Source organism: Phocoena sinus, chromosome 7 (assembly GCF_008692025.1).
Source record: "Phocoena sinus isolate mPhoSin1 chromosome 7, mPhoSin1.pri, whole genome shotgun sequence".
Taxonomy (NCBI): Eukaryota; Metazoa; Chordata; class Mammalia; order Artiodactyla; family Phocoenidae; genus Phocoena; species Phocoena sinus.
This window is the reverse complement of record NC_045769.1, coordinates 26,962,371-26,980,364: the sequence shown is the minus strand read 5'-3', so window position 1 is coordinate 26,980,364 and position 17,994 is coordinate 26,962,371. Positions and strand designations below refer to the sequence as shown.

At 35.3% G+C, this 17,994-nt stretch overlaps 1 protein-coding gene across 12 annotated transcripts in view; it reads right to left on the bottom strand.

The window, feature by feature from the left end:
• KANSL1L (KAT8 regulatory NSL complex subunit 1 like) overlaps window positions 1-17,994 on the bottom strand; it is a 165,912-nt gene that overhangs the window by 85,061 nt on the left and 62,857 nt on the right. For all 12 annotated transcript variants that reach the window (XR_004350823.1, XM_032638329.1, XM_032638339.1 and 9 more), the window contains 2 exons: window positions 17,572-17,769; window positions 12,522-12,643 (listed from right to left, as the gene is read on the bottom strand). Coding sequence is in view for 11 of the 12 variants with exons in the window: in XM_032638329.1 (XP_032494220.1) it covers window positions 12,522-12,643; window positions 17,572-17,769 (320 nt within the window). In the remaining variant the exon portion in view is untranslated. The remainder of the gene's footprint in view (window positions 1-12,521; window positions 12,644-17,571; window positions 17,770-17,994) is intronic.

The window sequence follows — 17,994 nt, the reverse complement described above, 5'->3', positions numbered from 1 at the left end:
CCCAAGAATGGGAAAAGGGAAACAGTTTTTTTTTTAATTGAAGTATAGTTGATTTACAAGGTTGTGTCAGTTTCTGGTGTACAGCAAAGGATATGAAAAAGAATATGAATATATATTCTTTTCCCTATTCTTTTCTATTATGGTTTATTACAGGATATTGAATATAGTTCCCTGGGCTATACAGTAGGATCTTGTTGTTTATCTATTTTATATATAGTAGTTTGTATCTACTAATCCCAAACTCCTAATTTAGCTCTTTCCCACCCCTTTCCCCTTTGGTAACCATACGTTTGTTTTCTGTGTTTGTGAGTCTGCTTCTGTTTTGTAAATAAGTTCATTTGTATCATATTTTAGATCCCACATAAAAGTGATGACATATGGTATTTGTCTTTCTGTCTGACTTACTTCACTTAGTATAATAATCTCTAGGTCCATCCATGTTGCCGTAAATAGCATTATTTCATTCTTTAATGGCTGAGTAGCATTCCACTGTATGTATATGTATATATATATATATATATACACATACATACATACAACATCCTCTTTATCCATTCGTCTATTTTTTTTTAACATCTCTATTGGAGTATAATTGCTTTACAATGGTGTGTTAGTTTCTGCTTTATAACAAAGTGAATCACTTATACATATACATATGTCCCCATATCTCTTCCCTTTGGTGTCTCCCTCCCTCCCACCCTCCCTATCCCACCCCTCTAGGTGGTCACAAAGCACCAAGCTGATCTCCCTGTGCTATGTGGCTGCTTCCCACTAGTTATCTATTTTCATTTGCTAGTGTATATATGTCCATGCCACTCTCTCACTTTGTCACAGCTTACCCTTCCCCCTCCCCATATCCTCAAGTCCATTCTCTAGTAGGTCTGTGTCTTTATTCCCATCTTGTCCCATCTAGGTTCTTCATGACCATTTTTTTTTTTTTTTTAGATTCCATATATATGTGTTAGCATATGGTATTTGTTTTTCTCTTTCTGACTTACTTCACTCTGTATGACAGACTCTAGGTCCATCCACCTCTAGGTCCATCCACAAATAACTCAATTCCATTTCTTTTTATGGCTGAGTAATATTCCATTGTATACACATGCCACAACTTCTTTATCCATTCATCTGTTGGTGGACACTTAGGTTGCTTCCATGTCCTGGTTATTGCAAACATATCCATTCATCTACTGATGGGCATTTAAGTTGCTTCCATGTTTTGGCTTGTATTTGTATTACATGTATTGTAAATAGTGCTGCTATGAATGCTGGGGTGCATGAATCTTTTCAGATTAGAGTTTTTCTCTGGATATATGCCCAGGAGTGGGATTGCTGGATTATATGGCAACTCTATTTTTTTAAGGAAACTCCATACTGTTTTCCATAGTGGCTGCACCAATTTATATTCCCACCAACAGTGTAGGAGGGTTCAGGAAAGGGAATCAGTTTTCTTTCTTATTTACATTTACTGTGAAGGTGTAGCTCCTGGAGGAAGGTGATCTCAGCTAAATATAGGCAGGATTTCATTTTATCGCTCTACTATAGGCAAAGCCATGGGCTTTGACTTATCATCTTCTAACCCCATAAGCTATTAAAACTTCACTTGATTTTCCTAGATTTGGCTTTGATTTTTCTCTTTCCCCAGAAAGCTATCAAAACCTCAACTTAATTTTGACAGAATTTGGCCTCAGACAAAGTAGATTGCTGTGCTTTGTTTACTTTTCTGGGTTCTTGCTTTTTTTAAGATTTTGGCTTAGAAATATCATTAACGACATTCAATAATTTCTCATTTTCTAAGTAAACAATTACAAAAACTCTTATTCAATTCCCCAATTCCACTTCTGGGTACATATCCAAAAAATAAAAAGCTGGAACTCAAACAAATATTTGTATACCCATGTTCATAGAAGCATTATTCACACTAGCCAAAAGGTGGAGGAAGCAACCCAAATGTTCATACAAAGATCAATGGATAAACAAAATTGGTCCCAATAAAATAGCAACTCAGGGCCTGGGTGCTGTGGGGGAATCTGTTCTTGGGGATTGGATGCCTCTGCCTAGCTGAGTCTAGTGCTAACTTTCCCCCTCCCTCCCTAACAGGTTCTGAGTAGTGCCTGAGACCTGCTCCACAGGGCTTAGGCATGGGACTGGGGATGCAGAAGTGGTCTGCCCTTTTCTGTTTTCACTGAACAGCTTGTTCTAAGGGAGAAGGAAGTGGGAGAGATCTAGATTGGGTGAGGGGGATGGGGGGGTCAGGGAGGCAAGTGTGTTGTGTTACTATGTCAATAAACTGATTTAAAGTTAAAAAAAAAGGTCTATACATAAAACAGAATTTTATTCCTTTAAAAAGGGAATGTTGACACAAGCTACAATATGGATGAACCTTGACAACTTTATGCTAAGTGAAATAAGGCAGTCACAAAAGGATAAATACTGTATGATTTCACTTATATGAGGTACCTAGAGTAGTCGAATTCATAGAGATATAAAGTAGAATGGTGGTTGCTAAGAACTGGGAAGAAGGAAGAATGTGGAGTTATTATGTAATGGATATAGAGTTTCAATTCAGGAAGATGAAAAAAGTTCTGGAGATGGAGGATGGCAACTACTGATAAAAATGTGAATTACTCAATGCCACTAAACTCAAAAATGGTTAAAATGGTAAATTTTATGGTATGTACATTTTACCTGAATTTTAAAAATTCTCAAATGATGAATTTTCTTACCTTCACATTTACTTAAATACATACAATGAATACTATTTATATGCTTAATAGGATATCTTCAGAAAGTGCTTTGTGGTTAAGTATGAAGCTTGAATAACATTAATTAGACTAAGCCCTTACTCCTGAAAAGCTTTAAGTTTGAAAGATGTTTCGTTCATATAAAACTATATGTAAAGAAAAAAAATAACAATAATATTGGAAAAAACAGAAAGCTACAAGAAATAAAACTAGGCCTCATTTGCCATTTTACTCCCAGAGTCAAAAGGTTCATAAAGGGCTTCCCCGGTGGCGCAGTGATTGAGAGTCCGCCTGCCGATGCAGGGGACACGGGTTCGTGCCCCGGTCCGGGAAGATCCCACATGCCGCGGAGCGGCTGGGCCCGTGAGCCACGGCCACTGAGCTTGCGCGTCGGGAGCCTGTGCTCCGCAACGGGAGAGGCCACAACGGTGGGAGGCCCGCGTACCGCAAAAAAAAAAAAAAAAAAAAAAAAAAAAAAAAGGTTCATAAATAAATAAATTTCACACTGCTTCAATATAGATATCCCTAAATCAAAACTTTTTCATATGTTACTATAATGTGAAATTATATATCCTATTAATTTTCAAAATCTATGGTAACATTCTTAAATATGAGTAATGTAGAATAATCTGTTAAATTTATAGAATTTCACTACTATGCATTTATTTTATTAAAAATTCAATTAAATAATACTTTAATAGTTTTACAAATACCATGTACTTTTCACAATATAGTTAAGATACTAAAAAAAACACACAAGAAAAACCCCCTTAGAAATCACATACCATCCTTCTTCAGGGGCAGGCTTCTCTGCCACTGAATAAGGAAGGGAATAGAGGAAAACACAGGGAAAGGGCTGTGTTTTACTTGTCAATGTCTATCCAAACCTTTACCAAACTCCTTCAGCCCCCTTTCCTACTTTTAATTTAGCTATAGTCACTTTATAAACAACTGCATCTACATCCATTTTAATCTCTTTCACTCCACTTTCAAGGAACAAGTAGATTTCTCCTGTCATAAGGTCCCACCATAATTTTGTGGTATGTATCTCTACATTTCCCATCTCTAGCTCTTTCCCTTCTCTTTATTTTAATAAAGATGCTTACATTTCTTTCAACTTAAAAACAAAAAACACCTTCCTTGATGTTGTACATACATTTTATTACAGCCTTTACAGTGAGCAGCCTTAAAAATATAATCTTGACTCCTCTCTATTTCATCTCCCATTCCCTTAACCCACTCTCATCTCTCTGTCATGCAACTACACATTCTTGCTAAGGTCTCAATTTATAACTGACAAAACCAAGAGATATATTTTAGTACCTCTCTTTGACATCGGACACAACGACCACATATCTTCAAAATTTTCTTTTCCTTCAGTGTTATTACTCTCTTATCTGTAATATATTCCAGTTTCTAGGTTCCTGGTTAAATATATTTGTATATTGTGGTATATATTATCATAAATAGAATTTTTTACAAAAATTTTAATAAGACCTGGAATATCCCCCAAATCTTTTGTTACACGTAACAGTTTGCTTATTATCTGGTACCAAGACTTATTAAACTTAAAGATCAATTATACATTTAAAAAACTCTAACATTCTACATTTTCTCACCCCTCCGAGTTGATGAAAGGTAGCTGGATTACATTTTCTAGCAAATGTTAGAAAATAAATACAATCTTTCCTTCAAGGGAAATATTATATTTTGATAGCAAATGTGAAAATTAGTGCTTTTTGAAAAAAATTCATGTTATGTACAAAGGATTTGAAAAAAAAGTTGACTGTTGTCAAAAATAAATACATTAGTGAAATGAATAAAATTAATTAAAACACATATGTCAGCACACTTCAAAAAACTGGAGGATGAATTTTTATCTGCTCTTAAATCTATCAAAGAATTTTAGTAGGTTTCAAAACTGTTATAAACTTCCAAATTAGTTTGTACGAACGAGTACTTAACATCGGGAAAGATGGCAGTTACTAGCTGATTTCAACAAGAACCTTTGATTATTAGTAGGTAGGACTGAAAAACTATCATGATTTAGTAAATGCAGCCAATGGTACATTTCTTTCATTTGGAATTATTTTTTTTAATTTAATTTAATTTTTTTAATACAGTAGGTTCTTATTAGTCATCAATTTTATACACATCAGTATATACATGTCAATTCCAATTGCCCAATTCATCACACCACCAACCCCACCCTCCCACAGCTTTACCCCCTTGGTGTCCATACATTTGTTCTCTACATCTGTGTCTCAACTTCTGCCCTGAAAACCAGTTCATCTGTACCATTTCTCTAGGTTCCACATACATGTGTTAAGATACGATATTTGTTTATCACTTTCTGACTTACTTCACTCTGTATAACAGTCTCTAGATCCATCCACGTCTCAACAAATGACCCAATTTCATTCCTTTTTAAGGCTGAGTAATATTCCATTGTATATATCTAACACTTCTTCTTTAGCCATTCGTCTGTCTTTATCCATTCGTCTGATGGGCATTTAGGTTGCTTCCATGACCTGGCTATTGCAAATAGTGCTGCAATGAACACTGGGGTGCATGTGTCTTTTTGAATTATGGTTTTCTCTGGGTATATGCCCAGTAGTGGGATTGCTGGATCATATGATAATTCTATTTTCAGTTTTTTAAGGAACCTCCATACTGTTCTCCATAGTGGCTGTATCAATTTACATTCCTACCAACAGTGCAAGAGGGTTCCCTTTTCTCCACACCCTCTCCAGCATTTGTTGTTTATAGATTTTCTTATGATGCCCATTCTAACTGGTGTGAGGTGATACCTCATTGAAGTTTTGATTTGCATTGCTCTAATAATTAGTGATGTTGAGCAGCTTTTCATGGACTTCTTGTCCATCTGTATGTCTTCTTTGGAGAAATGTCTATTTAGGTCTTCTGCCCGTTTTTGGATTGGGTTGCTTGTTTCTTTAATATTGAGCTGCATGAGCTGTTTATATATTTTGGAGATTAATCCTTTGTCCGTTGATTCGTTTGCAAATATTTTCTGCCATTCTGAGGGTTGTCTTTCTGTCTTATTTAATGTTTCCTTTGCTGTGCAAAAGCTTTGAAGTTTCATTAGGTCCCATTTGCTTATTTTTTTAATTTCCATTACTCTAGGAGGTGGATCAAAGAAGATCTTGATGTGATTTATGTCAAAGAGTGTTCTTCCTACGTTTTCCTCTAAGAGTTGTATAGTGTTTGGTCTTACATTTAGGTCTCGAATCCATTTTGAGTTTATTTTTGTGTATGGTGTTAGGGAGAGTTCCAATTTCATTCTTTTACATGTACCTGTCCAGTTTTCCCAGCACCACTTATTGAAGAGACTGTGTTTTTCCCATTATATATCCTTGCTTCCTTTGTCATAGATTAGTTGACCATAGGTGCGTGGGTTTATTCTGGGCTTTCTATCTTGTTCCATTGATCTGTGTTTCTGTTTTTGTGCCAGTACCATACTGTCTTGATTACTGTAGCTTTGTAGTATAGTCTGAAGTCAGGGAGTCTGATTCCTCCAGCTCCATATTTTTCCCTCAAGATTGCTTTGACTATTCGGGGTCTTTTGTGTCTCCATACAAATTTTAAGATTTTTTGTTCTAGTTCCGTAAAAAATGTCATTGGTAATTTGATAGGGATTGCATTGAATCTGTAGATTGCTTTGGGTAGTAGAGTCATTTTCACAATATTGATTCTTCCAATCCAAGAACATGGTATATCTCTTCATCTGTTGGTATCATCTTTAATTTCTTTCATCAGTGTCTTATACTTTTCTGCATACAGGTCTTTTGTCTCCCTAGGTAGGTTTATTCCTAGGTATTTTATTCTTTTTGTTGCAGTAGAAAATGGGAGTGTTTCCTTAATTTATCTTAAAGATTTTTCTTCATTAGTGTAAAGGAATGCAAGAGATTTCTGTGCATTAATTTTGTACCCTGCAACTTTACCAAATTCACTGATTAGCTCTAGTAGTTTTCTGGTGGCATTTTTAGGATTCTCTATGTATAGTACAATGTCATCTGCAAACAGTGACAGTTTTACTTCTTCTTTTCCAATTTGGATTCCTTTTTTTTCTTTTTCTTCTCTGATTGCCATGGCTTGGACTTCCAAAACTATGCTGAATAATAGTGGTGAGAGTGGCCATCCTTGTTTGTTCCTGATCTTAGAGGAAATGCTTTTAGTTTTTCACCATTGAGAATGATGTTTGCTGTGGGTTTGTCATATATGGCCTTTATTATGTTGAGGTAGGTACTTTCTATGCCCATTTTCTAGAGAGTTTTGATCATAAATGGGTGTTGAATTTTGTCAAAAGCTTTTCCTGCATCTATTGAGATGATCATATGCTTTTTATTTTTCAATTTGTTAATATGATGTATCACATTGATTGATTTGGGTATATTGAAGAATCCTTGCATCCCTGGGATAAAACCCACTTGAACATGGTGTATGATCCTTTCAATGTGTTGTTGGATTCTGTTTGCTAGTATTTTGTTGAGGATTATTGCATCTATATTCATCAGTGATATTGGTGTGTAATTTTCTTTCTTTGTTGTATCTTTGTCTGGTTTTGGTATCAGGGTGATGGTGGCCTCATAGAATGAGTTTGGGAGTTTTCCTTCCTCCACAATTCTTTGGAAGAGTTTGAGAAGGATGGGTCTTAGCTCTTCTCTAAATGTTTGATAGAATTCACCTGTGAAGCCATCTGGTCCTGGACTTTAGTTTATTGGAAGATTTTTAATCACAGTTTCAATTTCACTGCTTGTGCTTGGTCTGTTCATATTTTCTGTTTCTTCCTGACTCAGTCTTGGCAGGTTGTGCATTTCTAAGAATTTGTCCATTTCTTCCAGGTTGTCTATTTTATTGGCATAGAGTTGCTTGTAGCAGTCTCTTACGATGCTTTGTATTTCTGTGATGCCCATTGTAACTTCTCCTTTTTCATTTCTAATTTTACTGATTTGACTCATCTCCCTCTTTTTCTTGATGATTCTTGCTAATGGTTTATCAATTTTGTTTATCTTCTCAAAGAACCAGCTTTTAGTTTTGTTGATCTTTGCTATTGTTTTCTTTGTTTCTATTTCATTTATTTCTGCTCTGATCTTTGCGATTTCTTTCCTTCTGCTAACTTTGGGTTTTGTTTGTTCTTCTTTCTCTAGTTCCTTTAGGTGTAAGGTTAGATTGTTTGAGATTTTTCTTGTTTCTTGAGGTAGGCTTGTATAGCTACAAACTTCCCTCTTAGAACTGCTTCTGCTGCATCCCATAGGTTTTGGATCGTCATGTTTTCATTGTCATTTGTCTCTAGGTATTTTTTGATTTCCTCTTTGATTTCTTCAGTGATCTTTTGGTTATTTAGTAACGTATTGTTTAGCCTCCACGTGTTTGTGTTTTTTACGTTTTTTCCCTGTAACTGATTTCTAATCTCATAGCATTTTGGTCAGAAAAGATGCTTGATATGATTCTAATTTTCTTAAATTTACTGAGGCTTGATTTGTGACCCAAGATGTGATCTATCGTGGAGAATGTTCTGTGCGCACTTGAGAAGGAAGTGTAATCTGCTGTTTTTGGATGGAATGTCCTATAAATATCAACTAAATCTATCTGGTCTATTGTGTCATTTAAAGCTTCTGTTTTCTTATTTATTTTCATTTTGAATGATCTGTCCATTGGTGTAAGTGAGGTGTTAAAGTCCCCCACTATTATTGTGTTACCTTCGATTTCCTCTTTTAGAGCTGTTAGTAGTTGCCTTATTTATCAAGGTGCTTCTATGTTGGGTGCATATATATTTATAATTGTTATATCGTCTTCTTGGATTGATCCCTTCATCATTATGTAGTGTCCTTCCTTGTCTCTTGTAACATTCTTTATTTTAAAGTCTATTTTGTCAGATATGAGTATTGCTACTCCAGGTTTCTTTTGATTTCCAGTTGCATGGAATATCTTTTTCCATCCCCTCACTTTCAGTCTGTATGTGTCTGCAGGTCTGAAGTGGATATCCTGTAGACAGCATGTATATGGGTCTTGTTTTTGTATCCATTCAGCAAGCCTGTGTCTTTTGGTTGGAGCATTTAACCCATTCACGTTTAAGGTAATTATCTATATGTATGTTCCTATGACCATTTTCTTAATGTTTTGGGTTTGTTTTTGTAGGTCCTTTTCTTCTCTTGTGTTTTGCACTTAGAGAAGTTCCTTTAGCATTCGTTGTAGAGCAGGTTTGTTGGTTTGGTGGTGCTGAATTCTCTTAGCTTTTGCTTGTCTGTAAAGCCTTTGATTTCTCTATTGAATCTGAATGAGATCCCTGCCGGGTAGAGTAATCCTGGTTGTAGCTTCTTCCCTTTCATCACTTTAAGTATATCATGCAACTCCCTACTGTCTTGTAAAGTTTCTGCTGAGAAATCAGCCGTTAACCTTATGGGAATTCCCTTGTATGGTATTTGCTGTTTTTCCCTTGCTGCTTTCAATAATTTTTCTTTAATTTTTGCCAATTTGATTACCATGTGTCTCAGCGTGTTTCTCCTCGGGTTTATCCTGTAAGGGACTCACTGCACTTCCTGGACTTGGGTGGGTATTTCCTTTCCCATGTTAGGGAAGTTTTCGACTATAATCTCTTCAAATATTTTCTTGGGTCCTTCCTCTCTCTCTTCTCCTTCTGGGACCCCTGTAATGTGATGAATGTTGCTGCGTTTCATGTTGTCCCAGAGGTCTCTTAGGCTGTCTTCATTTCTTTTCATTCTTTTTTCTTTATTCTGTTCCACAGCAGTGAATTCCACCATTCTGTCTTCCAGGTCACTTATCAGTTCTTCTGCCTCAGTTATTCTGCTATTCATTCCTTCTAGCATAGTTTTCATTTCAGTTATTGTATTGTTCATCTCTGTTTGCTTGTTCTTTAATTCTTCTAGGTCTTTGTTAAACATTTCTTGCATCTTCTCGATCTTTGCCTCCATTGGTTTTCCAAGGTCCTGTATCATCTTCACTATCATTATTCTGAATTCTTTTTCTGGAAGGTTGCCTATCTCCACTTCATTTAGTTGTTTTTCTGGGGTTTTATCTTGTTCCTTCATCTGGTACATAGCCCTCTGCCTTTTCATCTTGTCTATCTTTCTGTGAATGTGGTTTTTGATCCACAGGCTGCAGGATTGTAGTTCTTCTTGCTTCTTCTGCCTGCCCTCTGGTGGATGAGGCTATCTAAGAGGCTTGTGTAGGTTTCCTGATGGGAGGGACTGGTGGTGGGTAGAGCTGACTGTTGCTCTGGTGGGCAGAGCTCAGTAAAACTTTAATCCACTTGAGTGCTGATGGGTGGAGCTGGGTTGTCTCCTTGTTGGTTGTTTGGCCTGAGGCAACCCAACACTGGAGCCTACCTGGGCTCTTTGGTGGGGTAATGGCAGACTCTCGGAGGGCTCACGCCAAGGAGCACTTCCCAGATCTTCTGCTGCCAGTGTCCTTGTCCCCACGGTGAGCCACAGTCACCCCCCACCTCTGACGGAGAAGACCCTTCAACACTAGCAGGTAGGTCTGGTTCAGTGTCCCCTGGGGTCACTGCTCCTTCCTCTGGGTCCCGAAGCACACACTACTTTGTGTGTGCCCTCCAAGAGTGGAGTCTCTGTTTCCCCCAGTCCTGTTGAAGTCCTGCAATCAAATCCCACTAGGCTTCAAAGTCTGATTCTCTAGGAATTCCTCCTCCCCTTGCTGGAACCCCTGGTTGGGAAGCCTGACGTGGGGTTCAGAACCTTCACTCCAGTGGGTGGACTTCTGTGGTATAAGTGTTCTCCAGTCTGTGAGTCACCCACCCACCAGTTATGGGATTTGATTTTACTGTGATTATGCCCCTCCTACCATCTCATTGTGGCTTCTCCTTTGTCTTTGGATGTGGGGTATCTTTTTTGGTGAGTTCCAGTGTCTTCCTGTCAATGACTGTCCAGCAGCTAGTTTTGATTCTGGTGTTCTCACAAGAGGGAGTGAGAGCACGTCCTTCTACTCCACCATCTTGGTTCTGGTCTCTCATTTGGATTTATATATCTTTATGAGGTATGTTTTTCAACTATGACAGTTATTTAAAGCAAATATTCAAACAACTGCAAACAATTCTATTATTATTATATGTTAGTTTAAACAATGACATGGTTCATCTACTAGACTGTAAGCTATTTAAAAGTGGAGATTTTGTCTTCATCATTGTATTCCTAGGACTTTGACTATATGGCATACAGCAAACAGTTATGCAATAAATACTTTGTGAATAAATGACCAAAAATATAGGTAAGTACATTAAAATGAAAATTAGTACACACACACACACACACACACACACTCACACACACACACACACACGTATACGTATAATAGTGTAATGCCTAGTTAGGTAAATAAAATATTACCTAAAATTGACTTAGCCCCAAATCACAATCTGATGGTGTTTAATGGCTCAACTTGTAATTATGACTTTCTTAATGAGGAAATGGTCTCATAAATGAAGATATTATAGTTATCCTGTAAACATATGAGAATCTTTCCTTTCAAAGTGAATCATCAGTGTTATAAGGAATGAATATAAAGTTAACAAAAATAAAGCAAAACCAGTAGAATAACTGTTTCCATAATAGAACAATGTAAACATGACCCAGTACAAACAAAACTGTAAAAGTATTAAAAATTAGACTTTCGAAATAATAAATTAGACATAAAAATAAAATAACAGCATTTTTATTTTAAGACTTAGTTTATATCCACTAGTCTCATTAAGAAGCTGATAGCTACTTCACATAATTTTCACCATGGTATGAATCTTCCTTTCTTGGTTTATTTTTTAATTTAATAATAAATCATATAATTATTAATATAAATATTTCTGATACTAAATTACACTTAGTCCTTTTATGGTACTTAAAGCAAAGAAGCCCTCACTGCAATTTTATTTGAAAAAACAATTAGATGCACACACAAAGTAATATTCTAGTAGCTTTTTAAATTCTAACTGCATCTTTAAAAGGAAAGATTCAAAGAGAAATGTAAGCAAAATAAAGAAAACAAATGTTGTTCCCAAAAGAGGATTCATAATATCTATATTTTTTGCTAACATGATATAATAAATTGCTAAGGATTATAGGAATTATTATATTAATTACATTTAGTAAAAAATTTACCTTATAAAAGCTGAGATACAAAATGACTCATTTTAGGGGAACTTCCCTAGCGGTCCAGTGGGTGAGACTCCCTGCTCCTAATGTAGGGGGTGCGGGTTCGATCCCTGGTCAGGGAACTAAGATTCCACATGCTGTGCAGCGCGGCCAAAATAAAAACAAAACAAAACAAAAAAACCCCACCAAAATGACTCATTTACAACATGAGTAAAACTTAAGCTGAATTTTATGGATGATATCTACCAATCAATCTTCCATGCCCAAACTATACGTAGGGTCTTTCACTCTTAAAATGTATTGCAAGGGCAGTATGGAGCTGAAGACTATAAAATGGAAGGTATATTAAATATGGCAGTACTTCTGTAGCAAATGGTATCACTGTTTTTCATTTTTAGAAACATTATAAAAATTTAGAAACTTCCTGGAAAGCTTTATCCCTCATTCTCAGGTTTATAGTTCCCTTAATTATAAAAGTTTGATGTTATCTAAAAATGTATCCATGATTTATTGATTGTACTCTAATAATGCTTAAGAAGAAAAAAGAAGCTATAATACTTAAAAGATCAAAACAAAATAAAAACAAAATAAGCAAAGCCAAATTTAGAAGCAAAACTATCCCACTGACACCTACCTCCTGGAAATGCCATTAGCCAGACATTTACGGCTACAGGATTTAGAGGAGAGGGGTGATGACATTGGGGACAAGTTGAGAGGGGCAATCAAACTGCTGATGATCTCAGTCAACTGTGCGCTCTGCAAGAAAACAGTAAGTCTTTTACTACTGCTAAGCAAGGAATATGGTTAAATCTCAGACCTTTAGTGCCTATTAAAGTTTAACTTCTCATGAAACAAGTAAATGTTTATGTTTTAGTAAATATTTTACTCTACAAAGACAATTTACACCATTACTGGTTTTTCCATTATTATAAATAAATCTACATTTTAAAGTACTCTTTTTTTCCATATCATTTTTTGCTTCAGTTCTTTTGTCTACTCAACCTATCCTCTATAACATTTAAGCTCAGCTGATAGAATCTACATAAATATTTTTTTTGACGCAGCCAAATTAATAATAACAAACTCATAGCTATAATTTATTAAGTGCTCACTATGTGCCAGGTACTATACCAAGCACTAAACATAGAATATTTCTAATCTTTACAACCAACCTGCAAAGTAGATAATATTAGAACTACTGATACTACTATTATTAAAATCAATTACAGATGAGGAAGCTGAAGCAAAGACAGATTAAGCACCTCGATCATGGATTATAAAATTGGTAAGAAATGGAGCTAGGATTCAAACTTAGGCTTGAATCCTATACCATACTGCTTCTCAATATTTTTCCTAATTTGAATATACCAGTTTTTTCAGGTACCCCAAATTTTCATTGACCCTTATCCCAAACTTATATGTAAGCTATTTGTAATATACAATAAATATTATATTATTCTCAAAACAGTCACATACAACAATTATAATAAGCATAAACCACATCAATGGAAAACAGTACACTTCTACAAAAGGATAACATTTTTCATTACACATGTAATCCATCATAGTTCATTGTAGAAAAAAGGGAAAGTATGAAGAGGTTTCAAAAATGAAAAGAAAATAACCTGTAATCATATTTCACAGAGAAAACCATTGCTAATATCTTGGTATATATCCATACCCCAAGAAAAAACTTTTTATTTTGAATATATGTGAGCATGAGTGTATGCACACATGCACACACACATCCTTTTAAGTAAATTATGCTGCATCAATTTTCTAAAATCTGGTTTTCTTACTTGATATAGTGTGACTATATTTTAAAAATATATAGACATATTTCACAGTTTTATTAACTGAAAGATATTCTATTCTAAAATACGAGGGCATATGGAATAATTATTTTGCAACTCTATTTGTATGAAACAAATAACATGCTATTAGAAATGAGACTAGAGAATATGATAGAGCTAAATATAATATTTGAACTCTTCAAAAAGTCTTCCACGAAGAAGACCCTGAAATGTTTTCACCACTTATTTTCTTGAAAAATAATACATATCTAATGACTTTATTTTTTAAATTATTATACATTTTTAGATTAAAGTTAGTTTTCAAAATCATCAATACACTCTTTATCCATCTATCAAGTATTCATTAATTTGGTCATACAAAGAAATTTATAGAGTACACTCTTCTCATTGTTCCACCTTCAAAAATATCTAAAAATCTTCTTAGCCATTGGAGGTCGCTAATCAGTATGTGTGAATAATTGGTCCAGAGTGACAGCATCACAACCAACCTCCAGCTTTACCCTAACAACCACCCCACGCCTGCCCAAGAAAACCTCATATACTTGAGTCCATATTTGGGATAGAAAATTCACGGTAAAAATGAATATAAAGGTAAAATTAGGAGAGGCATAATTTGAACTCTGAAAAAAAAACAATTTTAAAAGTCAAAACACTTACTAGCTATTTATAATGAAGTTTCTAATGTAAATATACCTGTGTGAAATTTATTTTAAATTATCTGAAGTTCTAAAATAATGTCACCTTTCAATTTATGAACAAAATATATTATCTAATAATGGAAGTATGCATTAATACTATGAATCAATGTTATTTTTTAAAACACATATCAGTCTACAACCCAATAGTGCCTTTATATCTTAACTGCCAACTCTTCAGTTGTTTTTGAGGAACATAAATAAGTTTGGTAAGCAAAACATTCCTCTAACAGTAAATTTAATCAAGTCAAAGGATTACCTGATCTATACTCAAGTTCCACTACGGCAGGCAAACAGTTATATACCAATAGATTATATTTTTAAAAAAATATGTGTAATATCAGGCTTGCCACCCCTTCTTCCATTTACTCACCCCTAGACTGTCTTCTTCAATGAGTATTTGAAAACAACTTAATTTTTAATTGGCCTATAAAAACATTATTAGCATGTGTTTCAAGAGCACACTACCTGTTCACAGGTAATTTATAAATGACCTCTACAAGTGATTGGTGCTGCCCCTTTCTGCATCCTTTTCCTCTCCATGTCTAGAGCCATTAGTATTCTCACAACTCCTGGTTCCTTTCCCTCCCAAAGCCTCTGACACTCCTGTCAGCAATGGGACTTAAAATGAACATGATACCCAAAGCCACCTTCATAGGTGAGCAACCTGTGCAGTAACATGGGGCTGCCCTCAGAAGGATCCCATGTTTGGCTAATGTTCTGCTGTCACTGGCTTAAAACTTAAAACTTTTTAACAAAGGGCTGTGTGATTTCATTTTGCCCTGGGCCCAGCAAACTAGCCAGTTCTGATGTGAACTCAGGTCCAACCAAACAAACTGGTGCTACCAAGGAGAAAGAAAAAATACAAGAGGGACTTCCCTGGCGGTCCAGTGGTAAAGAATCCGCCTTACAATGCAGGGGAAGTGGGTTCGATCGCTGGTGGGGGAACTAAGATCCCACATGTTGGGGGGTAACTAAGCCCGCGTGCCACAACTACTGAGCTCGCATACCACAACTACTGATCTCGCATACCTCAACGAGAGAGCCCACCTGCCACAAGCTACAGAGCCCATGCACTCTGGAGCCCACGGACCACAACTACAGAGCCCATGCACCCTGGAGCCCATGCCCTGCAACTACAGAAAAAAAAAAAACCCGCATGCCACAACTAGAGAGAAGCCCGAGCACCGCAAGGAAGAGACTGCGTGCCACATCGAAAGATCCTGCGTGCCTCAACGAAGACCCTGCAAGCTGCAACTAAGATCCGACACAGCCAAAAAAATAAATTAAATACATAAATAAAATAAATAAATATTAAACAAAAAGAAAGAAAAAAATACAAGAAAACTCTTTCCAAAGGATAAGTAGTGACCTACAGGTAAAAAGAGTCAAAGGCCTACTGATCAAGTGCTCACGTTATTCGTGTGAAATAACTAGGATCAAAATGAAAAGGTACTGATCCCAAGGGATGAGGAGAGGGAAAAAAAAAAAGAGGGAAGAGGAATATAATCAGTATTGATTGAAAACACCACTTATATGGTAGAGTACATTACAGTTTAACACCAGGTAATTACAAAATAACTTTCTGAATTATAAAATATTCATAATAGTATTTTGACAATGCATTGGAAATTGGAAAATTAAAAAAAGCTCTAGGCAATTGCAAACTTAACAAATATGGGGTGGGAGAAGTTACTCCACATTCTGACTTACCAGGATTAAGACAGTAGTAATCTGGTACTATATTATTTCACAATGTATGTCAGAAAAAACAACAACTACAACAACAACAACAGAAAAATTAAATGTGGGCAGGGATGAGAATACATATTACCCACTGGAATAATGTAATCATACAGCTGTGGTCCCAACTGAGTATATTCTGGCAGATTCAATCTGGTTGCAAGTTAACAAACTCTTAGAAAGCCAGGTTTGTTTAAGAGCCACCAAAGTCTACATTAAAAGAAATGGCTAATATTTTTTCTATTTCCTTAGTTTTTTGATTAGTCTGCTTACCAAATAAAATATTTGATTTATATTACATTCAGTATTTTAAATGCATCTACATTTTTGCACATTTACTATTTTGTAGATATTAGTATCAACAATCAGCTTTCAAAAAAGTCTTAGTGCTATTTTTTATTAAGTTCACATTGGGCTAATAAATTTACTGTGATTTGCAGTGATGTGTTTTCCTATTCAAGTACAAGTTATGACTCAATTATTCTTATTCTTGTTTTATGTAATGCAGTTGATATTTATTTTTTTATAAAATACCTTCATATTTCTTGTCTATTTCTATACATTTGATATTTTGGCTATTATATATGTAACCTCTTCTTCATTTAAATTTTATAAATAATATGAAATAAATTTTAAATATTAATCTTGCAAAAAATGTTTTGATTTCAAAGGATAAATATAGGACAGAATAATTAAACTTCTGGAGTCATCCATAAGAGGATTTAAATACCAGGAAAAGCTTTGGAGTCAAAGTAATTTATTAGGAGTTTATTAGACTCTCTATCTCCATGATCATTTTTTAATGAAAGAATCTGTATTTTAATGTTATCTTTCACTAAAACTTTCTATCACTAAATTAATCAAACACCCCATTCAGATCTATTAAGTGGTACCACTGTTCTTTCCCCATGAGAAAAGTCCAATGATAAGCTATTTTGTTAGAAAACAAGATTTTCCAACCTTAATATAAATGAGTTATCACCCTATAGCTATGTACCAACACTTTACATATTATATTTATTTATTTAATTTATTTTAATATTTTATAAATTTATTTATTATTTGGTTGTGTAGGGTCTTAGCTGCAGCTGGCGGGCTTCTTAGTTGTGGCATGTGGGCTCCCCAGTTGTGGCATGCATGTGGGATCTAGTTCCCTGACCAGGGATCAAACCCAGGCCCCCAACATTGGGAGCGTGGAGTCTCAACCACTGCGTCACTGGGGAAGTCCCACATATTATATTTAAATAACTTTAATTATATCGATATTATAATAGAGACTATATATACTAAATATTTTAATTGTATTTAATGTCAAACGGCCAACTTTAATAACCAATATCTTAATCAGAGACACACGTTTATTTGAAGAGTTTATAAAATCAATTGAAAGTCATTTTGATGCCACTCACACTTTACTCTTACTTCACATTACCTGTTTTTCTATATTGCGAAGAAGTAGTGTTGGGCTACTTGGTGACATTTCAAAATCTTGCTCTGGTAAAGGATCTTGACTCTCCTGAGGAATCTGGGGATTCCCTGTAGTGTTTAATGAAACAGCTTGGTCTGCGAATTGGATTTGCTTTTTCAAAATGTCTTTTGGAAGTCGACATTCTTCTAGGATCACTATCCCCTAGACAAATAGCAATTAAAGAGTTGCAATGAAAACAAATTGCTAGATCAATTTTAACATTACAATGCTCTCGAACCATGCTTTTTATTATTCCTTGGAAATCAGAAAATAGACATTTGGAAGTACAGTTTAACTGTAAAAAAGTCACTGATTTAAAACATGTGTGGCTAAAATAACGTATATTTGATGGGTTAGGCTTGCAAAATATTGTCATAAATTACATAC